At 38.8% G+C, this 26,830-nt stretch overlaps 1 protein-coding gene across 2 annotated transcripts in view; it reads right to left on the bottom strand.

Moving 5' to 3' along the window:
• The window catches only part of METTL16 (methyltransferase 16, N6-methyladenosine), a 471,205-nt gene extending 452,702 nt beyond the window's left edge, over positions 1–18,503 (bottom strand). For both annotated transcript variants that reach the window (XM_053706275.1, XM_053706274.1), the window contains exons 1-3: positions 18,396–18,503; positions 12,322–12,456; positions 7,127–7,326 (exon numbers count right to left, since the gene is read on the bottom strand). In XM_053706275.1, the coding sequence (XP_053562250.1) occupies positions 7,127–7,326; positions 12,322–12,449 (328 nt within the window). In that variant the 5' untranslated portion in view covers positions 12,450–12,456; positions 18,396–18,503. The remainder of the gene's footprint in view (positions 1–7,126; positions 7,327–12,321; positions 12,457–18,395) is intronic.
• Between the last annotated feature and the right edge of the window lie 8,327 nt (positions 18,504–26,830).

Here is a 26,830-nt window from a genome sequence, read left to right on the forward strand (position 1 = left end):
CAAAAATAGCCTCCGAAGAAGCAATAGTATCAAATTTGTAGAATTTAGAAAAAAGTATGGAGCGAAGACCAAGTCGCCGCCTTGCAAATCTGTTCAACAGAAGCCTCATTTTTAAAAGCCCATGTGGAAGCTACTGCTCTAGTGGAATGAGCTGTAATTCTCACAGGAGGCTGCTGGCCAGCAGTCTCATAAGATAAGCGGATTATACTTCTTAACCAAAAGGAAAGAGAAGTTGCTGAAGCCTTTTGGCCTCTTCTCTGTCCAGAGTAAACAACAAACAATGCCGATGTTTGACGAAAATCCTTAGTAGCTTGTAAATAAAACTTTAAAGCACGAACCACATCAAGATTATGTAATACACGTTCCTTCTTTGAAGGAGGATTAGGACACAGTGACGGAACAACAATCTCCTGATTGATATTCTTATTAGATACCACCTTAGGAAGAAACCCAGGTTTGGTACCTAAAACTACCTTATCTGCATGGAAGATCAGATAAGGGGAATCACACTGTAAGGCAGATAACTCTGAAACTCTTCGAGCCGAAGAAATAGCTACCAAAAACAGAACTTTCCAAGATAAAAGCTTGATATCTATGGAATGCAGAGGTTCAAACGGAACCCCTTGAAGAACCTTAAGAACTAAATTTAAACTCCATGGCGGAGCAACAGGTTTAAACACAGGCTTGATTCTAACTGAAGCCTGACAAAACGCCTGATCGTCTGGAACATCCGCCAGACGCTTGTACAAAAGAATAGACAGAGCAGGAATCTGTCCCTTTAAGGAACTAGCTGACAATCCCTTCTCCAATCCCTCTTGGAGAAAAGATAATATCCTGGGAATCCTGACTTTACTCCATGAGTAACCCTTGGATTCACACCAATGAAGATATTTACACCATATCTTATGATAGATTTTCCTGGTGACAGGCTTTCGAGCCTGAATTAAGGTATCAATGACTGACTCGGAGAAACCGCGTTTTGATAAAATCAAGCGTTCAATCTCCAAGCAGTCAGACGCAGAGAAATTAGATTTGGATGGTTGAAAGGACCCTGAAGTAGAAGGTCCTGTCTCAGCGGTAGAGTCCATGGTGGAAGGGATGACATGTCCGCCAGATCTGCATACCAAGTCCTGCGTGGCCACGCAGGTGCTATCAAAATCACCGAAGCTCTCTCCTGCTTGATCTTGGCAATCAGACGAGGGAGCAGAGGAAACGGTGGAAGCTTGGCGTTCTGACGAGACGCCATGAGATCCAATTCTGGTTTGCCCCAACGTTGAATCAACTGTGCAAACACTTCCGGATGGAGCTCCCACTCCCCCGGATGAAAAGTCTGCCGACTTAGAAAATCCGCCTCCCAGTTCTCTACTCCTGGGATATGGATAGCTGATGGATGGCAAGAGTGAACCTCTGCCCATAGAATTATTTTTGAAACCTCCAACATTGTAAGGGAACTCCTTGTTCCCCCTTGATGGTTGATGTAGGCTACAGTCGTGGTATTGTCCGACTGAAATCTGATGAACCTGACCGCAGCAAGCTGAGGCCAAGCCTGAAGAGCATTAAATATTGCCTTAGTTCCAGAATGTTTATCGGAAGGAGTGTCTCCTCCTGAGTCCACAAGCCCTGAGCCTTCAGGGAGTTCCAGACTGCACCCCAGCCCAGAAGGCTGGCATCTGTCGTTACTATAGTCCAGTCTGGCCTGCGGAAGCTCATCCCCTTGGACAGATGGACCTGAGATAGCCACCAGAGAAGAGAATCCCTGGTTTCTTGATCCAGATTTAGTAGAGGGGACAAATCTGTGTAATCCCCATTCCACTGACTGAGCATGCAAAGTTGCAGCGGTCTGAGATGTAGGCGGGCAAACGGTACTATGTCCATTGCCGCTACCATTAAACCGATTACTTCCATACACTGAGCCACTGAAGGACGAGAAGTAGAATAAAGAACACGGCAAGAGTCTAGAAGTTTTGACAAACTGGCCTTCGTTGGGTAAATCTTCATTTCTACCGAATCTATCAGAGTACCTAGGAATGAAACTTTTGTTAGAGGTGATAGAGAGCTCTTTTCTTCGTTCACCTTCCACCCATGGGACCTCAGAAATGCCAGAACAATGTCCGTGTGGGACCTGGCAACTTGAAAAGTCGACGCCTGTATCAGAATGTCGTCTGAGTAAGGGGCTACTGCTATAGCCCGCGGCCTTAGGACCGCTAGAAGGGACCTTAGAACCTTTGTAAAGATTCTTGGTGCCGTGGCCAACCCGAAGGGAAGAGCCACAAACTGGTAGTGCCTGTCTAGAAAGGCAAACCTGAGAAAACAATGATGATCTTTGTGTATCGGGATGTGAAGATAAGCATCCTTTAGGTCTACGGTAGTCATATAGTGACCCTCCTGGATCATAGGAAGGATGGTTCGAATAGTCTCCATCTTGAAGGATGGAACTCTGAGAAATTTGTTTAAGATTTTGAGATCTAAGATTGGTCTGAATGTTCCCTCTTTCTTGGGAACTACAAACAGGTTTGAATAGAAGCCCTGACCCTGTTCCTCCTGCGGAACTGGGTGGATCACTCCCATAATTAGAAGGTCTTGAACACAATGTAAGAATGCCTCTCTTTTTATATGGTTTGCAGATAAAAGTGAGAGATGGAATCTCCCTTTTGAAGGAGAGGTTTTGAATTCCAGAAGATAACCCTTGGACACAATTTCCAATGCCCAGGGATCCTGGACATCTCTTGCCCAAGCCTGGGCGAAGAGAGAGAGTCTGCCCCCTACTAGATCCGTTTCCGGATCGGGGGCTGCTCCTTCATGCTGTCTTAGAGGCAGCAGCAGGCTTTTTGGCCTGTTTCCCCTTGTTCCAAGCCTGGTTAGGTCTCCAGACCGGCTTAGACTGGGCAAAAGTTCCCTCTTGTTTTGTGTTAGAGGAAGTTGAAGCTGCGCCACTCTTGAAGTTTCGAAAGGGTCAGAAAACTAGACTGTTAGCACCCTGCGCGCCTGAATAGCAAAACCTGAATTTTTAGCCGTTAGCTTGGTTAAATGAACAACGGCATCAGAAACAAATGAATTGGCTAGCTTAAGGGCCCTAAGCTTGTCAATAATATCTTCCAACGGGGTTTCAACCTGTAGAGCCTCCTCTAGGGACTCAAACCAGAAAGCCGCAGCAGCAGTGACTGGGGCAATGCATGCAAGAGGCTGGAGAATAAAACCTTGTTGAATAAAAATTTTCTTAAGGTAACCCAATTTTTTATCCATTGGATCTAGAAAAGCACAACTGTCCTCGACATGGATAGTGGTACGCTTAGCTAGAGTAGAAACGGCTCCCTCCACCTTAGGGACTGTCTGCCTTAAGTCCCGTGTAGCGGCGTCTATAGGAAACATCTTTTTAAAAACAGGAGGGGGAGAGAACGGTACACCTGGTCTATCCCATTCCTTAGTAATAATTTCAGAAAACCTTTTAGGGATTGGAAAAACATCAGTGTAAGAAGGTACTGCATAGTATTAATCCAATCTACATAATTTCTCTGGGACTACAATAGTGTCACAGTCGTCCAGAGTTGCTAAAACCTCCCTGAGCAATACGCGGAGGTGTTCAAGCTTAAATTTAAATGTAGACATATCAGAATCAGATTGAAGTATCTTCCCTGAATCAGAAAATTCACCCACAGATTGAAGCTCCCCTGCTTCAGCTTCAGTATAATGTGAGGGTGTATCAGACATAGCTACTAAAGCGTAAGAGAGCTCTGTATTTATTCTAGTCCCAGAGCTGTCTCGCTTTCCTTGCAATCCTGGCAGTTTAGATAATACCTCTGTAAGGGTATGATTCATAACTGCCGCCATGTCTTGCAAGGTATATGCAATGGGCGCGCTAGATATACTAGGCGTCCCCTGAGCGGGATTTATAGGATCTGACACGTGGGGAGAGTTAGACGGCATAACTTCCTCCTTGTCAATTTCTTCTGGTGATAAATTTTTTAAAGCCAGAATATGGTCTTTGTAATCTATAGTAAAATCAGTGCATTTGGTACACATTCTAAGAGGGGGTTCCACAATGGCTTCTAAACATAATTAACAACGAGTTTCCTCTATGTCAGACATGTTTAAACAGACTAGTAATGAGACCAGCAAGCTTGGAAAACACTTTAATAACTGTGAACAAGCAGAAAATAAAAACGGTACTGTGCCTTTAAGAGAAAAAAACAATCACAGAAACTGCAAAACAGTGAAAAAAGCAGTAAATCTTACGAAATTTTTACAGTGTGTATAATAGGCTAAAAGAGCATTGCACCCACTTGCAAATGGATGATTAACCCCTTAGTTTCAAAACCGGATAAAAAAAAACGATATAAACATTTTTAAACAGTCACAACAAACTGCCACAGCTCTACTGTGGCCCTACCTGCCCATACAACGACTTTGGAAGGCACAAAAACCCTTTAGAGAGGTCCTAAATGTTCAGGGGACTCCTTCAGGGAAGCTGGATGTCTCAAACTGCAAAAACTAATGCACAATTTGGGCCGAAAATAGGCCCCTCCCAGCCTGTACTCACAGTGAGAGGGCCTAAAAAAAAACTATCCCTAGGCAAAATCTATTCAGCCATGTGGAAAAAACTGGGCCCCAGAATAAAGTTTCATCACCAATATGTAATAAACGTTCATACACCTTCAGCAAACGTTATATCTATTCAGTAATGTGAGTAAATAATAAAAATATTACCCTTTACAGCAAGCATGATACCAGTCGTTATTAAATCACTGTAATCAGGCTTACCTTAAATAAATCCGGTATTGTCAGCATTTTCTAGCATATCATTTCTCTAGAAAAATGTTAAAACTGCACATACCTCATAGCAGGAGAACCTGCACGCTATTCCCCCAGCTGAAGTTACCTCATCTCTTCAGTTATGTGTGAGAACAGCAATGGATCTTAGTTACAACCTGCTAAGATCAAAGACCACAGGCAGACTCTTCTTCAACTTTCTGCCTGAGGCTAAAATAGTACAACTCCGGTACCATTTGAAAATAACAAACTTTTGATTGAAGATTAACTACATTAATGCACCACATCTCTCTAGCTACTTCCTATCTTGTCGAGAGCTGCAAGAGAATGACTGGGAGGTGGCAGTTAGGGGAGGAGCTATACAGACAGCTCTGCTGTGGGTGATCCTCTTGCAGCTTCCTGTTGGGAAGGAGAATATCCCACAAGTAATGGATGATCCGTGGACTGGATACACCTTACAAGAGAAACTATGTACTAAACTCCTGCAACAGGAGCAGCAGAAATGCATTACTGTGAGCTAGCGGAACACATCTGGTGAGCAAATGACAAGAGACAATTGTGTGTAGCCACAATCACCCAGTACTGCATTCCTGCTGCTGAGGATATGGATATACATTTGGAATTCGGCATATATGATTGTGGGCAATGGCATTTGGCTATTTTCAGCACCAAATTTATTAGTGTTAAATTCAGCACACACAGATATTTGTGTGTTGCAATTTAACACTAATAACTCTGACACCGAAAATAGCTGAATGCTGCTGCCAAGTATATATCAACAAATAATGTAGAGTAAACATTCCTTTAACCCTGGTAATAAAAAGTTATGTTTGGTTATAGCTTAATTTAAAGGGACATAAAAATTAAAACATGGTTACTACTTAACATATTGTTTTCCCTCCTGTGCATGCTCTTCTATATAAACCTCTTTACAGGTGATGACTGGTGAAGCTCCATATCTTCATACACAGTGCCACCATCTTGGTTCTAGGTATTCTCACACCATGTGACAGAAGCTGTACTGTTTCATACATCTGTGGCATTGCTGTATCGTGCATTTCTGGTAACCATAACCAATAACAGGACTGAAGCTTTATATGCAGCGTTGCTATACATATATATATATATATATATATATATATATATATATATATATATATATATATATATATATATATATATATATATATATATATATATATATATTATTCCTGAAACTTTTTATGTAACTTTTAAACTGTGAAAGAAATGCAAAAATGTAAACCTCCCACCGCATATCATGCACACTAACATGAAGAGCATGATACAGCAGTTAAAAAGTCATTAAAGGACCAATCAACACATTAGATTTGTAATCAACAAATGCAAGATAACAAGACAATGCAATAGCACTTAGTCTGAACTTCAAATGAGTAGTAGATTTTTTTATAACAAATTTCAAAGTTATGTATATTTCCACTCCCCTTGTACCATGTGATAGCAATCAGCCAATCACAAATGCATATACGTATGGTCTGTGAATTCTTGCACATGCTCAGTAGGAGCTGGTGATTCAAAAAATGTAAATATAAAAGACTGTGCACATTTTTTTAATGGAAGTAAATTGGAAAGTTGTTTAAAATTACATGCTGTATCTGAATCATGAAAATTTAATTTAACCTGAGTGTCCCTTTAAATAACATCACAAATCTGTGATTGCCCACTGCTTCTGTCACAGTATGCAAAAATACCTATGCTCCAAGATGGTGGAGTATGAAGATGTAGAGCTTCACCAACTGGCAACTGTAGGTTTTTAATCAGAAAATATGATAATTTTCCAGCTGGATGAACTAACTGGTGCCAAGCAAGTGCCCCACCCGGCAGGTCAGTCCATTAATAAGAGGGGGTTACTGATTCTGCTGTAAAATGAGCCTGATATGCTGTGAAACAAGTAGTATTTTGCTGTTGATTTATATATGTTTTTATGAAGGTTATAGAACTTAAATTGTGCTCAGTAAATATAAACAATGTAACATTCTCTAATTTGTCAATGAAAAAGTACTATGCTTAGGTGCGTTTATGCAAAGCATTTCTGTAGACCATCCATCCCCCACACCCATCTCAGCTAACCCTTAAAGGTTTGATGTGGTTAATCTTTCTGGTATGAGTGTATATCATCAGCTTTAAACTTTAGATTTAAAATATTCAGTTTTTCAAACATGAAATTATCTGGAACCTGCATCTGTATTAGTAAGAAATTATGAATTTAAGAACTGTAGAAGACATTACTCTCTTCTGAAAGCAGCCAGATCACAATTTTATGTAGCAAAACTGCATTATCAGTTACAAAGAATTAGAATTAGTATTGTTAAAAAGTCACCTATATCAATCCCACGTCGGGGTGTGGTTTTGTCTGAATCATGAAAGTTAATTAGATCTTCAACCCAATGGATATAGTTCAGCCTCAGTGGAACAGTAGGAATGAGTCTCTCTAGAGGGATGTCAATGGTTAAACCAAAATCTTCTTTTAATAGTGTACAGGTCAATGCCCTGACAGCTTCAGGGTCCTTAAAGTTCAAGCTAAAAAATATAAACAAAAAAGGGGGGTGAGCTAATATACAGTGAAAGTAATTGGAATAAAACATTTTGTTCTACTTACTTATAATTCTACATTCAGAACATATAGAAAGCTGACTTTGGTTTTAGCCTGATTTTGTTTATATTAACCCCTTAATGACCACAGCACTTTTCCATTTTCTGTCCGTTTGGGACCAAGGCTATTTATACATTTTTGCGGTGTTTGTGTTTAGCTGTAATTTTCCTCTTACTCATTTACTGTACCCACACATTATATACCGTTTTTCTCGCCATTAAATGGACTTTCAAAATCTATCATTATTTTCATCATATCTTATAATTTGCTATAAAAAAAATACAAAATATGATGAAAAAAACACACTTTTTCTAAATTTGACCCCCAAAATATGTTACACATCTACAACCACCAAAAAACAATGAGGCTAAATAGTTTCTAAATTTTGTCCTGAGTTTAGAAATACCCAATGTTTACATGTTCTTTGCTTTTTTTGCAAGTTATAGGGCCATAAATACAAGTAGCACTTTGCTATTTCCAAACCACTTTTTTAAAAAATTAGCGCTAGGTACATTGGAACACTGATATCTTTCAGGAATACCTGAATATCCCTTGACATGTATATATATTTTTTTAGAAGACATCCCAAAGTATTGATCTAGACCCATTTTGGCATATTTCATGCCACCATTTCACCGCCAAATGCGATCAAATAAAAAAAATTGTTCACTTTTTCACAAATTTTTTCACAAACTTTAGGTTTCTCACTGAAATTATTTACAAACAACTTATGCAATTATGGCATAAATGGTTGTAAATGCTTCTCTGGGATCCCCTTTCTTTAGAAATAGCAGACATGTATGGCTTTGGTGTTGCTTTTTGGTAATTAGAAGGCTGCTAAATGCCACTGCGCACCACATGTGTATTATGCCCAGCAGTGAATGGGTTAATTAGGAAGTATGTAGGGAGCTTCTAGGGTTAATTTTAGCTGTAGTGTAGTGTAGTGTAGTAGACAACCCCAAGTATTGATCTAGGCCCATTTTGGTATATTTCATTTCACCGCCAAATGCGATCAAATAAAAAAAAAATTGTTCACTTTTTCACAAACATTTTCACAAACTTTAGGTTTCTCACTAAAATTATTTACAAACAACTTGTGCAATTATGGCACAAATGTTTGTAAATGCTTCTCTGGGATCCCCTTTGTTCAGAAATAGCAGACATACATGGCTTTGGTGTTGCTTTTTGGTAATTAGAAGGCCGCTAAATGCTGCTGCGCATCACACGTGTATTATGGCTAGCAGTGAAGGGGTTAATTAGGTAGTTTGTAGGGAGCTTGCAGGGTTAATTTTAGCTTTAGTGTAGAGATCAGCCTCCCACCTGACACATCACACCCCCTGATCCCTCCCAAACAGCACCCTTCCCTCCCCCACCCCACAATTGTCCCCGCCATCTTAAGTACTGGCAGAAAGTCTGCCAGTACTAAAATAAAAGGTATTTTTGAATATTTAAATATTTTTTTAGCATATTTACATATGCTGCTATGTAGGATCCCCCCTTAGCCCCCAACCTCCCTGATCCCCCCCAAAACGGCTCTCTAACCCCCCCTTCTGCCTTATTGGGGGCCATCTTGGGTACTGGCAGCTGTCTGTCAGTACCCAGTTACCAAAAAAAAAATGGTTTTATTATTTTTATTTAATTTTTTTCTGTAGTGTAGCTTCCCCCCCCAGACTAACAACCCACCAGCCACCGATCTTGTTAAAATTAATATAATACCCCCCTTTTTTCCCCACTTCTAAATAAAATATTTCTGTAGTGTAGCAGTTAACACCCGCTCCCCCCCGTGCGCGCGCCCCCGGCCATCCCCGCCCACGATCCCGCCCCCCTCCACATCATCCAGGGCCATCGATGGCCGCCACCCGCCTCCCACACCGGCTCCCACCCACCAACGAACTTAGCCGTTAATGTCCGGTGCAGAGAGGGCCACAGAGTGGCTCTCTGCATCGGATGGCTAAAAAAGGTTATTGCAGGATGCCTCGATATCGAGGCATCACTGCAATAACCGGAAAGCAGCTGGAAGCGAGCAGGATCGCTTCCAGCTGCTTTCCACACCGAGGACGTGCAGGGTACATCCTCAGGCGTTAACTGCCTTTTTTTTTTGAGGACGTACCCTGCACGTCCTCGGTCGTTAAGGGGTTAAAAGGGACATTATAATTTAAAAGCTCTAAATTAAACAAATTAGTTCAAGTAGTTTTTTTATTTAGATTGTTCATTTACAAAACCAAGCATGTTGTTGGCCTATGCGATACAAAGTAATGTAGAAAGAAGCAGAATAACAAAGAAAATTTAGTTGAAAATCTAGCAAATACTTAATAGCATAGAAAAAAAATAATCATGTATGAGTGTGTTAAAAGAGCCATTTACCTACCTTGTGCTGAAGATAATGGGGCCGAATTATCATGGTCCAAAGACTGCTGCTCCATAACTTGTCCGCCTCCTCTGAGGCGGCGGACAAAAATCAACCTGATAGAATACGACCGGTTGATTAATACTCCCTGCTAGCAGCCGATTGGCCGCATATCTGCCGGGGGGGCGTTATTGCACAAACAGTTCTGGTGAACTGCTTGCGTAATGATAAATGCCAACAGTGTATGCTGTCTGTATTTATCTATGTGCAGCGGACATGATACGCCACATCGTAATATGTCCGCTCGCACTTTGATAAATATGCCCCAATGTCTTTTTTAGTAAGTATAAATGTATTTTTTGTTGCTAAGCTGCCCACACAAAACTACGTGCTGTTTGTTTTTTATTTTAAGGCAAGCAGTGCACTCAGAATAAGTAGTTTGCAAAAGTAAACAAAAATTGGCAAATACCACCATCCAAACCAATAACAAATAGTTTTTTTGGCGATTTTCTTTATACTGTAAATGTGCATGGAAAACAGTTCACACGTTGATGACAATTGAATTCACTGAACTGATTTTGTGTTCTAATAAAAAATATCAACTGAAATTTAGGAAATCAGATTGAACCCGTTTGGTAACTTAGCACTGTTGAGCGCTTTACTTAGTAAACAGGAAGGAATATATAGACCCAATGCATCAGAATTTGCATACAAAGTTTTGCTTTTTCTAGGGTTTTCCCACATTAACATCCGTACAACTTACATGTGACCATTTCAATAGTAATATTCCACTCCTTAGGAAAACACTTTCTATTAACATTCACAAGCTTTCTGCACGTTTCAAATTCTATACCTTGTAACTCAAAGCATTTATGGATGTGCTGAGTGACATTTCTTGCCTGTTCAGACATTTTGTTTTGCCACCATTAAGGTTGCGATTGCTCAGTTTCTATAAACATTGTTTTTTTATTTTGAAATACGTTAAAAATATAACTCAAATTCAGTTTAAAACTATTACATTTTAACACATTAAATATGACAATCAGAACGTTAATTATTGGTATAAAATTGTTCATAGGTTTAAATTGACTATTTATAGAACTGTACACGCAATGGGCAAAAGTATTTGGACACCCCTACTAATTAGTGAGTTCAACTGTTTAAACCACTGCCATGGATCGTAACAGGTGCATAAAATTCAGCATATTGCCATGTAATCTCAATAATGGAAACAGATGTGATATTGCGCTGTGTACCAAGTATCAAACCACTTATAGAATCCAACTCCTACTAAATTGGATCGAATCATCAGCAAAATGTAAACAAAAAACGAGAGTGCTGAAAGCTAAAGATACTATGAATTAATTTATTACCAGAGGGTAAATGTTATAGTAAATAAAAACCAAAATATAAAATCAACCTATTAACACATCTAAGAAATGCTTGGGACGTCTCCCCTATACATAAAAATCCTACTCACAGTATAAGACAATACATATAAAAAAGGTCCAGAAAATCCTTTATTTATATCTGGTTCTCAGAATGGATGCTTCAAAAGGACAGATAAATGCCACACCACTTATGGTTAAAATACTGATTGGGTAAAAGTTTGATGTAAGTTCACATACAAAGTATACAGGCAGGTTAGAAAATTCGGCTACACAACAACGTCCTCCAGCTGTTTTAAAATTTGGAAAGCTGGAGGACATTGCTTGTTCGCTGAATCTGGGGTTTGCTTCAATATTAGTGCTCTATCCACACCTGCAATTGTCAGCATATAGGAGAGTCAGGGTTCTATATTCTACAGAATGCACTGCAACTTCTCTGGGCGCATGGAAATACTACAATTTTGAGTTGAAGTTATGGTAAACACCTTGTATTTTGACCTATATAAATATTTGACCTATATATAAATCTCCGTAAAATTTCAAGTTGGAACGCTATGAAAATAATTATATTTACTTAATTGTAAAAATAATATATACTTTGTAGCCCATTTTGATCGTTCACTCTGCCCCCTAGTTTTTCATTTTCACTACAGTGACGTGTATTGCGGTCCCATATTATACTCTAAGCATGCTCCCAATACTGAGTGTTGAATTAAGCATGCACAAAGAACTGCCTGAACGTCAGCCAAGTGAACATTAGTCCTTGTTGTTGCTATTTAGTCCTTGGAAAGCAAGCGATCATACCCTTAGCAAAATCTCATGCACGCGCATGTTATCAGCACAGAATAATCCTGATTGGCTGAGAGTATAGCAGCGAGAAAAAGCTAAGCATATGCGTGGAAAAGTTTACAAAAATGGCTCTCATTGAAATCAGCAAAACTACACATTTTTACAAAAAAATATTCCCAGATGGGCAATATAAATGGATAATCTACAAAACATTTATGCAAAGAAAAAACTAGTGTACAATGTCCCTTTAATATAATATTAATCCTAAAATGAGCACTAATATAGGTAATTAAGTAGTTCACAGACAAACACTATGATGAGCCAAGGAAAGACAGATAAACAGTAAAACAACAAAACATGTGGACAGTTATTAAACTCAGAATGCAAAATAAACATACCTTACTTTCCCAGCAAGAGTTATATTTACATGCTGTCTAAATTCAGGGTATTTAGAAGCCAATACAGCAAAATCTGGAGGTTTGTCTTTATAACGGTTTCTTGGATGCATAGATTTAATAGGTACCATTCTTTATCTGAAATAAAAACAGGTTCAACATCTTAGGAACTAAAACATCCAGTACGGTAATTAAAACTAAAATAAAAAAACTGATGGTTGAATAACATATTAGACATCTCAAGTACACTTTACCCTTCATAAGAGATGATGGTTTCCCACTTTGTTTTTACTCTTTATAGCTTCTCTATTGGATTGCTCCTGATTAGGGTACAAATTCTTATAGCTTATGTTTCTCTGATAATTGCCCCACAATGTACAAGTACCCAACACAAAAAATAATATATATAATAGGGCTGCAACAACTAATCAGTAATATTAATCATAAAAATAGTTGTCACAGTATCTCATTATCAATTAGGTGGTCAGCGATTAGAAGGTTAATTGCACAGCGCCAGCTGCTTCAAACGGATGAACTCCTGTACATGGTATTGTGCAAAAAAATTTATGAATTATTTTTTTTGCTATCCGAAAATAATTTTTGCACATTCTTAGTTGCAGTAGTTTATCAGATTAAAGCAGCTGGTGCTGTGCAACTGACTACATAATCACAGACCTCCTAATTGATAATGAGATTTGATGACAACTATTTTTATGATCAAACTTACTGATTAGTTGTTGCAGCCCTAATATATCATACATACATACATACACACACATACATTTCAGGGGTTTAACAATTAATTTCAAATGTGTCAAACAAAATTGAGGGCTTGCCACAGTTTTTTTTAGGAGTCAGATATGGATTTTGAAGTCAGTAGCATGCCTTAACTGTACAGCCACATCACACTACTGTACAGCCACATAGTAATGCTTTTTTAAATGTTTTTTCTAGCTCCATACGCATGTGAGAGGCACCAATTTGTGATTATGCTAATTAACATGAGAGTTAGCAAAGGGATCAGCACAAGCTTAATATTGGCTTAAAAGGCCTTTATTATGACACTGTTTTGCAGCTGCTCATTCACAGTGGACAGCTGGGACTATATATTATGTACATTTAACATCCTTTAATATTTGTAAATCCCTGACTCTGGAAATATATATTAATTGTCAGCACAATATCAAAATGTTACACATAGGGGGCAACTTCATTTCTTAGTTGACAGCTGGAATAACAGTAAACACACTGCACAACATTTCCCAAATAATTAAATAGGATTATGTTTTAATTGTAATAACATGCAGGTATTGTGAGATTGATTATTATCTATGCCTGATGAAATTACCTCATTTGATGTAACTGAGAAATGCTTTGTATTATTAAAGTGATGGTAAAGTTAGCTTAGTGACAATCAAGTATAGCATTCTGTTAATAAAATAAATATGTTTCATTCATCATTTCTATTATATTATCGTATCAATCAAGTAATCACATTTATAAAGCATCTTGTAATCGTCTCAAAATTCAACCCGTAATTTTTTTTTTCCAGTCTTGATCACGTTGTTTTCTAATTATAATGAAATTCTGTCACTCCACGTCATCCGCCCCTCTAATAAATTGTGCATGCGCTATTCAATTTTTCTTGAACTTTATGACCATGCACGCTCCCGTTTCGCGCATGCGTATGGCTTCAAAGTGTTATGTATGTATGTATCATGCGCAGTGGTTCGCAGCATCGGCGATTAGCGCATGCGGATTTAGATACAGCATCATGAACGCGCATTTGATAGACGCAGAGAGCGGGTGGGACCGTTGAAGATGTCACAAAGATAAGAAGGCGGAAGTAGTGCTTGGGAGGAGTCGGGACTAAGCCGCAATGATTTTTAAACATAATTTTTAATGATAAATATAAAAGCAAAAAAAAAAAAAACTTAACGACTAGAATAGGGTCCAATGGATAAATGCTACGTTGTCTTGAATACTGGAAAACTTTAACTTCACTTTAATATAATAGGACAAAAAAGTTTTTTTAAAAATCTGCTGCTAGCCGACTTGATCTCATTTTTGGGTGTTGTGCTCATTGCATTAAGTCAGGCCTGGATCCTGCAGCCGCAGCAATGCATACGTGTGAGCAGTTAGCTGGTTGCTGGGAATATCAGCTGGCTAAAATACCACTTATTTGTGGCAACAAAATTGAAAGTGGCAATTTTGGAGTATTTTATTGCAACATATTTTAAACAGCAATACACCATGTAGAGTCTCTTCTATTTATTTATTTATTTACTTTTTTTTTTTAACATTTCCCAAATAGTATCCAGGAAGTTGGGATGAAGTTAAAGTTGCCACCTCAGCCATGTTTTCCTGGACACTTATAAGATACACATGATGCAGGGTGTGCAGGGAGGAATATGTATAGTGTATATGCATAGTGTTGTCCAGAAACATAATACATGTTCCTTCCTGCACACCCTGCAGCATGTTTAACTTATAGGTATCCAGGAAAACATGGCTGAGGTGGCAACCCTAGGTAAAGTCAAGGTCATGGGTGAGATTGAGATGGTGTGGCAGAATAGCTGGGTGGTCAGTTTATAGGGAAGAGAGCGCCACAGCAGGACAGAGCTCACAAACCAAGACTATCCTGCTAATGAAGACAGCTGGAAGATCTGTCCACATTTTCACAGACACTTGGTTTCATAAATCCTTGGGCCTGACAGATATATCTTTTAAAGGGACACTGAACCCAATTTTTTTCATTTGTGATTCAGATAGAGCATGCAATTTTAAGCAACTTTTTAATTTACTCCTATTATCAAATTTTCTTCATTCTCTTGGTAACTTTATTTGAAATGCAAGAATGTAATTTTCGATGCCGGCGCATTTTTGGTGAACAACCTGGGTTGGGTTCTTGCTGATTAGTGGAAAATTTCATCCACCAATAAAAAAGTGCTGTCAACAGTCTGAACCAAAAAAAAAGCTTAGATGCCTTCTTTTTCAAATAAAGAGAGCAAGAGAAAGAAGTAAAATTGATAATAGGAGTAAATTAGAAAATTGCATGTTCTATCTCAATCACGAAAGAAAAAAATTTGGGTTCAGTGTCCCTTTAAGGAAAATTTGATCTCAAACACAGAGCTGTTTCCATGCTCTGTTCATTGTAGCTGAAGTAAAAAAAAATGAAAGGGCTGTACAATCTCAAAGTTGGTGTTCCTTAAAAGGGACGTCAACACCAGAATTTTTGTTGTTTAAAAAGAAAGATAATCCCTTTATTACCCATTCCCCAGCTTTGCATAACCAGCACTGTTATAGAAATACGCGTTTTACCTCTGTAATTACCTTGTATCTAAGCCTCTGCAGACTGCCCCCTTATTTCAGTTATTTTGACAGACTTGCATTTTAGCCAATCAGTGCTCACTCCAGGGTAACTTCACGAGCATGAGCTCAATGTTATCTCTATATGAAACACATGAATGAATGCCCTCTAGTGGTCAAAATGCATTCAGATTAGAGGCAGTCTTCAAGATTGAAGAAATAAGCATATGAACTTCCTAGGTTTAGCTTTCAACTAAGAATACCAAAAGAACAAAGCAAAATTAGTGATAAAAGTAAATGGAAAGTTGTTTAAAATTAAATTTCCTATTTTATCATGAAAGTTTTTTTTGGACTTGACTGTCCCTTTAACTATGGCCCTCTTCATGATGGGCATATGTTAAATCATAATTAGTGGTTGGTCACTCACCTGTTCTCAAACAAGGATAAGAGCCATATAAAGTAACTCTTTGGATAAACGTCGTCTTTGAAGTTTTAATATTTCTAATTCCTGTCATTGTTTTCCACCATTGTGCTACAATGGCAGCTACAGGTTTTAGTCCCAATTTGCTAATGCTTTTGGAACTTACAAACTAATTACAGAATAATGTTATAGACATTATTGAAACCTCTAATAAAATTACACAACAAATGCCATTTGTTTTAGGTTTTCCTACCACTGCAAAACATAATATGTACAGAACACTTTACTATAAAAAATTAAAGGGACAGTCTACATCAATATTTTCATAGTTTAAAAAAGATAAATAATACCTTTATTACCCAGTTTTGCATAACCAACACTGTTGTACACTTTTTACCTCTGTGATTACCTTGTATCTAAGCCTCTGCAGACTGCCCACTTATCTCAGTTCTTTTGAAAGACTTGCATTTTAGCCAATCAGTGCCTGCTCCCAGATAACTTCACGTGCACGAGCACAGTGTTATCTATATGAAATATGTGAACTAACACCCTCTAGTGCCCTACCCTGCAGAAAATCTGTGTGTTTACCCCCCCCCCCCCCCACAAAGAGGTTAAACACACAGTTAAAGTACCGCTAGTCACAGAACCAAGCTGTGTAATTAGGGCTGCCGACTGAACCAGCAGTGCTCTGCTGCTCCCAAGCAGTACTTTAACTATGTGTATGACCCCTTTACTGGGGTTAAACACACAGCTCTGCTGCGTTGTTGTTAGTGATAAAATGACATGCTTTAACCCTTTGAGTGCTAATGACGGCTCTTAGCCGTCACAGATTTTCCCACTCTGGTACTAATGACGGTTCAGGGCCATCACTAGCACTCTCCCACCTTGAGGTAGATCTGGGGGCTCCCACACGCTCCTACCCCGGCGATTGTGCCTGTAGAGTGACAGGCATCCCCGGGGCATCACGCGCAATGACGTAATGAAGTCGCCGCGCAACTTTATTAACAATTTGTCAATACAAAGTATAGGGAAAGGGGACATGCTGCTTAGAAGCCTGTATCTCAGGCATCTAAGCAGCTACAGACACCCAAGACCCACCATTGGAAAGGTAATCGCATAACTGGGGGGGTGGGGGAGTTAAAACATTTTTTTTCACAAAATATATTAAATCAGCTTAGCACACATGTGGGAAAGTGCTTAGCACTCAAAGGGTTAACAAACTAGAGCATTTCATTTTTATCACTATAATGGACTTTTAAACCAGGCTTGCTGAGCCTAAGGTTCAAAGCCACAATGTATCTTGTATGACCCTCTACTTCTCCAAACTAAACAAAAAATATTTTACATTACTTTGATTTCATAAAAAAATATATTCTAACTCAAACAGCAAATCCATTCAATTAGAGTTGCAAAAGGCAGAAAATCTGAGGAATGTGTTTATATTCTTGCTATTATTCATCTGTTCAATAACACAGGTACATCAGCACACAAAGGTGTCAACAGATTTGGCATTTGTGAAAGTCAAAATAAGATATATAGGTCAGCAGTACCCAAGGTGGTAGGAAAATATTTTTATATGACATGCCACCCCTGGGCTACTGCCATAGTCTCCCCGTCCGTTACTACAACCTGGTTAAGTCTACTAATACCACCTCCTAGGCTACTTCTGGGAAACTAAAATTTCCAGCATGCTGCACCCTAAAAGGGCAATTACTGCGTGTGTGCAGTTATTAAAAGGTGCAGCATGGAAAGACCTGCACAACAGACATCATAAGACAGAGAGTCTGACATAAGTGCACACACTGATGCAAAGGACATTTGGTATACTCACCATCACAATGTGTTCTACCCTCTGCAGCACAAGCACATCTGTTTTTAATTTTAAATTTTACAGTTTAGTTCTTATTTTTTTAACAATTGGCGACAGTGTATAAAATATTAACAAAGCCTTGTTTTGTTTTTTTTTATAGCCACTGCCACTCGCAGACGTTTAGTACAAAACCTAGAAAATCAAACTACTTTCGGATTCCAATGCTTCCAATTTGTGAATGTTTTCTTTATGTCTTTATGGGAAATATATTTATCTAATTATTACGTGGAAAAAAACTACTTTTTAAAGGAGAAAAGAAAATCACACTTTTGCGTTTAAATATTGCTTTTATGATGTTGTGAATAACAGGAGACGATTCTATAATAAACCAAACAGGAGATCTTGTAGAATTCTATAACTTGGCCTCACTTCTCGGCAATGTCGCAGATAAAAAGAAAACAATAATAATAATTGAATCGCTGTTTCTCTGCAATCGCATGCACCTTGCTATACTTGTAAATAAAAATGTCACATTACCTATTAGAACTTGATGACGTTTACGTGAATAAGATCTTTCTCCCAGCTCTGTAACAGACTCACGTGCAGCTTCACAAACTTCATAGGATACTACTGACTCACAGGAACGTCACTCTGCTACAGAGCGTAGTCTTGGACAAACCTCCTCTTCTTGCGTTTCAAAACTGTTTCTGGTCTTTTAGATTCTATACGAAAAGGGACATTATACACCCATATTTTCTTTGCAACATTGTATGGGGCATGTACCGATCATATAGTGTAGCTGTTTCTATCTATGGAAAATAAAGGCTAGTATAGTTTATATTAATCCGATCTTTACTGTTTTTGGGTTACAATACTTTCCCCTTGCTTTTTAGAAGAATAAATTCCGACGCACTTCCCTATGTGCGCGACCGAGACCCGTTAAAGGGATGCTGAACCAAAAAAAATGTCCTGATTCAGATAGAGCATGCAATTTTAAGCAACTTTCTAATTTACTCCAATTAATCTAAGCTAAGGAGCCAGCAAATTTTTGGTTCAGTACCATGGACAGCACTTGTTTATTGGTGCTGTCCAATCAGCAAGGACAACCCAGGTTGTTCACCAAAAATGGGCCGGCATCTAAACTTACATTCTTGCTTTTCAAATAAACATACCAAAAGAATGAAGAAAATTTGATAATAGGAGTAAATTAGAAAGTTGCTTAAAATTGCATGCTCTATCTGAATCACAAAAGAAAAAAAATTGGGTTCAGTGTCCCTTTAATGAAGAGCGCATGCTTTTAAATGGCGGTGACGTCAGCTCACCCAAAGCACTGTGCAGTGTGCACGGCGTCCATATGAGCGCTGACATGTATAATTCCTTATTTTTGCTCTGCACTGATTGTGAGACCTGACCTGCACAGCAGTTTTGTAGGTACTGTGTCAGCTGGCTTTGTACACAAGCCAAGCACCAGATGCTGTTTCCCAACCCTAAAAATATGCATCCATTTTAAAAGAGCAGCTTTTTTAATCCCATTGAACCCCAGATTGACTGACGCGCTGTGACAGAAGCTGTTTAGCGTAATGCATGTGAATGAAGTGCAGCTTTTTCATATGTACACACTGTACATATGAAAAGTAGGTGTACATATGAAAAAGCTGCACTTCATTCACATGCATTACGCTAAACAGCTTCTGTCACAGCGCGTCTGTTTAGCGTAATGCATGTGAATGAAGTGCAGCTTTTTCATATGTACACACTGTACATATGAAAAGTAGGTGTACATATGAAAAAGCTGCACTTCATTCACATGCATTACGCTAAACAGCTTCTGTCACAGCGCGTCAGTCAATCTGGGATTCAATCAGTATCAGCTTCAAAAAATGAGAGCTGCAAAGTCTGCAAAGACATTATACACCCAGATTTTATTGCCATCATTGTATGATACATGTATTGTTGTATGTCAGTGAGTCAATCTGGGATTCAATGCACATGTGAAAACAATAGCATATGCGACCTTATATATATATGTATATATATATATATATATATATATATATATTTAGACATCCCAACCTAAAAGAACTCATTTCAGGGAGGTGCCCCCCCCCAAGAACTCATTTCAGGGAGGTGCCCCCCCAACCGTTCCCCCCTGTCCCAATTCAGAATTCCTCAGTGCTCTGATTATGAAATAGTTGAAAGTGTTATCACAAAGAGTATGTGGGGGTTAAAAACACCCATCTCAAGTCAAGATGATATCTTGCATGTATAAATATCTATATAACCATTTTATAGCTATAAAGTATGGGAGTCTGGCACGAAATACAGTATGGGAGTCTGAACAATATACAGTATGGGAGTCTGCACAATATACAGTATGACAGTCTGCACAATATACTGTATGGCAGTCTGCACAATATACAGCATGGGAGTCTGCACAATATACAGCATGGGAGTCTGCACAATATACAGCATGGGAGTCTGGCACAATATACAGCATGGGAGTCTGGCACAATATACAGCATGGGAGTCTGGCACAATAGAAAGTATGGGAGTCTGGCACAATAGAAAATATGGGAGTCTTGCACAATATACAGTATGGGAGTCTGCACAATATACTGTATGGCAGTCTGCACAATATACAGCATGGGAGTCTGCACAATATAATACATCATGGGAGTCTGCACAGTATACAGCATGGGAGTCTGGCACAATATACAGCATGGGAGTCTGGCACAATAGAAAGTATGGGAGTCTGGCACAATAGAAATTATGGGAGTCTGGCACAATATACAGTATGGGAGTCTGCACAATAGAAAGTATGACAGTCTGCACAATATACAGCATGGGAGTCTGCACAATATACAGCATGGGAGTCTGGCACAATATGCAGCATGGGAGTCTGGCACAATATACAGCATGGAAGTCTGGCACAATAGAAAGTATGGGAGTCTGGCACAATAGAAAGTATGAGAGTCTTGCACAATAGAAAGTATGGGAGTCTGCACAATATACAGTATGGGAGTCTGCACAATATACAGCATGGGAGTCTGCACAATAGAGAGTATTGAAGTGTGCACAATAGAAAGTTTGGGAGTCTGCACAATATACAGTATGGGAGTATGCACAATATACAGCATGGGAGTCTGGCACAATAGAATGTATGGGAGTATGTACAATATACAGTATGGGAGTGTGCACAATATACAGCATGGGAGTCTGGCACAATAGAAAGTATGGGAGTCTGGCACAATAGAAAGTATGGGAGTCTTGCACAATTTACAGTATGGGAGTCTGCACAATATTCAGTATGGGAGTCTGCACAATATACAGCATGGGAGTCTGGCACAATATACAGCATGGGAGTCTGGCACAATATACAGCATGGAAGTCTGGCACAATAGAAAGTATGGGAGTCTGGCACAATAGAAAGTATGGGAGTCTTGCACAATTTACAGTATGGGAGTCTGGCACAATATACAGCATGGGAGTCTGGCACAATATACAGCATGGGAGTCTGGCACAATAGAAAGTATGGGAGTCTGGCACAATAGAAAGTATGGGAGTCTTGCACAATTTACAGTATGGGAGTCTGCACAATATACAGTATGGGAGTCTGCACAATAGAAAGTATGGGAGTGTGCACAATAGAAAGTATGGGAGTCTGCACAATATATAGTATGGGAGTGTGCACAATATTCAGCATGGGAGTCTGGGACAATATACAGTATGGGAGTCTGGCACAATATACAGTATGGGAGTCTTGCACAATATACAGCATGGGAGTCTTGCACATCTCACCTGTATCAGGTCTGCTATGTCTCGCACCGCACTAGAGATCAGGAAGGGGGAGAAAGTCCAGAGATGAACGCAGTAGCTATTTACATTGAGCTATAACAGAATGGTGTATGGAGTCCAGGGCCGCCATCAGGGGGTGACAGGGGTGACTCCTGTCAGGGGCCCAATGGGCTAGGGGGGCCCCATGAGGCAAGAACTAAAAAAAAAATAAAAAATAAAATTTTTTTTTTTTTTTTTTAATTTTGGCAGCCACCAGTGGGTACTACAGCAGAGTACTAATTGAGCATAGGAAATGTTATTACAAGGAGTAAAGTATTAGCATTTGAGAGGATTTCTAAGTGTGCACTAAACCGCTATGCACAGTGTGAGACAGACTTGGCCCTTTGTTTGTAGAGTGTGTGCCTGAGTCAGAACAGCTGATCACTTTCATTTGCAGAGGAGGTAGGAATTACTTAGCAAATGTTTTTTATTTCTTTGTGCAATTTAAGATTGTAACTTTAGTGTGGTAGTAGTTGTATGGTGGGGCCAGGGGTCCATAAAAACATTTTTTTTAGCAGCAGTGTATTTATGATTATTTGACAATGCTGTAGATATTCTATATTTAAAACCATGCAGAAATGTTTCCTCCTCAATACACAAATTATATATATTACATTCCAGTTTACTGCCCCTTTATGCAAGGACTTTCCAGATACAAGGAGGCATTTTATCTAAGATTTTTACATCTGCATAACATGTTATACTCTCAGACTTAGATTGCTCAGTGTTGGAAATGAGACAGGTTAACTTAAAACTGTTCAGTTTACTCTACAGCTGACTTAATTTTGAAATGCATACCAACAAGCTTTAATCCTGCATTTAACCAGATCTAATGGTATGAGTACCACAGCTTATGGTTCCACCAAGACCATATAGAGTACAGCATTTTCAAAATCCACAAGTACAGCTGACATATGGGAACATTTGTACGCTATATTTGAAGTGGTGCTCTTGGTTGGGGAAAATGGGGAAAATATGAAACAAACATATGTCAACAATTTAAAAGTAATTTTCTTCATCTAGCCATCTACCCAGATCATTATTGTACAATTTTGAATTCACAGAATTATTTTTGATTGCACATTTACAAATATGATTCTTTAAAAAGTGATCTCTTAATTTCTGCATTTTTTTTATCATGCATGTCACACACTGTTGATTTAGGGGATGCAAGGTGCATAAATGTTTCCTCCTGTGAGTGTTTCTGTGGGTGTCTGTGTTTATGTCTTTGTGCTTTGGTCTGTGTCTCTATGAGTGTGTATGTATTTTTTTTCTGTTGGTATCTCTGTGAGTGTGGGTGTGTATGTATTTGTGCATTTTCTGTGGATGTCTGTGAGGGTGTGTGCATATGTCTTTGTGTATTTTCTCTGGATGCCTCTGTAAGGGTGGGTGGGTGTGTATGTCTGTGTTTTTTGTGGATGTCTCTGTGAGGGTGTGTGTGTGTGTGTGTGTGTGTGTATGTATGTCTGTGTTTTCTGTGTATGTCTCTGGGAGGGTGTGTATTTTCTGTGGGTGTCTCTGTGAGGGTGTGTGTATGTCTGTGTGTTTTCTGTGGGTGTCTCTGTGTGTATGTCTTTGTGTGTTTTCTGAGGCTGTCTCTGTTGGTGTTTTCTTGGGTGTATGTGCAAGTTTGAGTTTGTGTGTTTGTGTGTCCATTGTCTATTCCTTTTTAGGACATGTTGACCTTACTACTGATTATTCACATCTTTCTACAGACTTTGAGACTAATGAGACCTTTCCGGAAGTCACCAAATTCCCATTTAACCTTTAAATTATTGTTTAGGCTGTTCAGGGCCCTTCCTTTCAGCCACTGCATGCTGTTGTCATAATTTAGTTGGCATCTTCCTTTACAAAAAGATAATCAGAACTCCATATTTTGTTTTCTAAATCTTCTTTTTTTTACAAAACTGTAGTTTACCTCATTGCTTGTCAGGTCAATGTAAACAAGTGCTAAGTGTCTGTTTGGGTGTCTGTGTCTGAGTTTCTTTGCGTGTTTGCTAGAGTGTCTATTTGTGAATCCTTATGTGTGAGTGTGTGTGTCAGTGTATGTTACTACCTTTACAACATTTCCAAGTTTAAATAGACACTTAAGAATAAAGTGCATATAAGTTTTAGTCACTTGGTCAAAAATTGCACATGTCTAAGGGGGGGGGGGGGGGCCCTGATCAATGGTTAAGTCAGGGGCCCCAAAATTTCTAGTGGCGGCCCTGATGGAGTCAGCACTGATTGGCTAAAATGCAAATCTTTCAAAAGAACTGAAATAAGGGTGCAGTTTTCAGAGGCTTAGATACAAGGTAATTACAAAGATAAAAAGTGTATTAATATAACTGTGTTGGTTATGCAAAACTATGGGATGGGTAATAAAGGGATTATCTATCTTTTAAAACAATAACAATTCTGGCGTAGACTGTACCTTTAAAGATAGAAAAAAGTCAAATTTCTAAGTCATCCGCTGCAATTTCTAAATTGTCCTCTACGAGTGGACCACAGCCCTGTGTGTATGTGTGTGTATGTATGTATATATATATACATACAGTATAAACACACACACACATATATATATATGTACACACATGGACATATATATATATATATATATATATATATATATATACAGGGAGTGCAGAATTATTAGGCAAGTTGTATTTTTGAGGATTAATTTAATTATTGAACAACAACCATGTTCTCAATGAACCCAAAAAACGCATTAATATCAAAGCTGAATAGTTTTGGAAGTAGTTTTTAGTTTGTTTTTAGTTATAGCTATTTTAGGGGGATATCTGTGTGTGCAGGTGACTATTACTGTGCATAATTATTAGGCAACTTAACAAAAAACAAATATATACCCATTTCAATTATTTATTTTTACCAGTGAAACCAATATAACATCTCAACATTCACAAATATACATTTCTGACATTCAAAAACAAAACAAAAACAAATCAGTGACCAATATAGCCACCTTTCTTTGCAAGGACACTCAAAAGCCTGCCATCCATGGATTCTGTCAGTGTTTTGATCTGTTCACCATCAACATTGCGTGCAGCAGCAACCACAGCCTCCCAGACACTGTTCAGAGAGGTGTACTGTTTTCCCTCCTTGTAAATCTCACATTTGATGATGGACCACAGGTTCTCAATGGGGTTCAGATCAAGTGAACAAGGAGGCCATGTCATTAGATTTTCTTCTTTTATACCCTTTCTTGCCAGCCACGCTGTGGAGTACTTGGACGCGTGTGATGGAGCATTGTCCTGCATGAAAATCATGTTTTTCTTGAAGGATGCAGACTTCTTCCTGTACCACTGCTTGAAGAAGGTGTCTTCCAGAAACTGGCAGTAGGACTGGGAGTTGAGCTTGACTGCATCCTCAACCCGAAAAGGGCCCACAAGCTCATCTTTGATGATACCAGCCCAAACCAGTACTCCACCTCCACCTTGTTGGCGTCTGAGTCTGACTAGAGCTCTCTGCCCTTTACCAATCCAGCTACGGGCCCATCCATCTGGCCCATCAAGACTCACTCTCATTTCATCAGTCCATAAAAGCTTAGAAAAATCAGTCTTGAGATATTTCTTGGCCCAGTCTTGACGTTTCAGCTTGTGTGTCTTGTTCAGTGGTGGTCGTCTTTCAGCCTTTCTTACCTTGGCCATGTCTCTGAGTATTGCACACCTTGTGTTTTTGGGTACTCCAGTGATGTTGCAGCTCTGAAATATGGCCAAACTGGTGGCAAGTGGCATCTTGGCAGCTGCACGCTTGACTTTTCTCAGTTCATGGGCAGTTATTTTGCGCCTTGGTTTTTCCACACGCTTCTTGCGACCCTGTTGACTATTTTGAATGAAACGCTTGATTGTTCGATGATCACGCTTCAGAAGCTTTGCAATTTTAAGAGTGCTGCATCCCTCTGCAAGATATCTCACTACTTTTTACTTTTCTGAGCCTGTCAAGTCCTTCTTTTGACCCATTTTGCCAAAGGAAAGGAAGTTGCCTAATAATTATGCACACCTGATATAGGGTGTTGATGTCATTAGACCACACCCCTTCTCATTACAGAGATGCACATCACCTAATATGCTTAATTGGTAGTAGGCTTTCGAGCCTATACAGCTTGGAGTAAGACATCATGCATAAAGAGGATGATATGGTCAAAATACTCATTTGCCTAATAATTCTGCACTCCCTGTATATATACAGACATACCAACTCTCCCGGAAGTTCTGGGAGTGTCCCGCATTAAAATAGTAGCTCTCTGACACCCGCAAATTAAACACAAGATCCTGGAAAGAGCAGTGACAGAGAAAATCAAATTTGTGCCTGCACTTTTCATTTCTACCTGTTGGTGAAATGATTCAGGGCTGTATGGAATAATGGAGGACAAAGCCAAGATAATATTTAGAAAAGCACCCAATTTAAAGGATAAAATTACTAAACATTTTCTACGTTAACAAAGAAACAATACATGGTTAAACAAAGATCTTAAGAGCTTTCATAAATGTGGGAAATGTACAGGATGCAAGTCCTTTAATAAGAATAATATGCCTAAAGTCATTAAATGGACACTGAGCCCAAATGTTTTCTTTTGTGATTCAGATAGAGCATGCAATTTTAAGCAACTTTCTAATTTACTCCTATTATCAAATTTTCTTCATTCACTTGGTATCTTTATTTGAAAAGCAAGAATGTAAGTTTAGATGCCGCCCATTTTTGGTAAACAACCTGGGTTGTTCTTGCTGATTGATGGATAAATTCATCCACCAATAAACAAGTGCTGTCCAGAGTACTAAACCAAAAATTGGCTGGCTCCTTAGCTTAGATGCCTTCTTTTTCAAATAAAGATAGCAAGAGACCAAAGAAAAATTGATAATAGCAGTACATTAGAAAGTTGCTTAAAATTACATGCTCTATCTGAATCACAAAAGAAAAAAATTGGATATAGTGTCCCTTTAAGAAATTTGAATCTTGTGCTAACCACAAATCATTTGATATTAAAAAACTGATAACCTGTAACTCTGATTATGTAATATATGTCCTAGAGTGTTCCTGCCACCTCCAGTATGTAGGACGTACTACAAGAACCTTAAGCACTTGTTTAAGTGAACATGTATATAACATAAAAAAAGGTTCTGATAAGCATCCTCTCTCGC

Source organism: Bombina bombina, chromosome 3 (assembly GCF_027579735.1).
Source record: "Bombina bombina isolate aBomBom1 chromosome 3, aBomBom1.pri, whole genome shotgun sequence".
In the NCBI taxonomy this organism is placed as follows: Eukaryota; Metazoa; Chordata; class Amphibia; order Anura; family Bombinatoridae; genus Bombina; species Bombina bombina.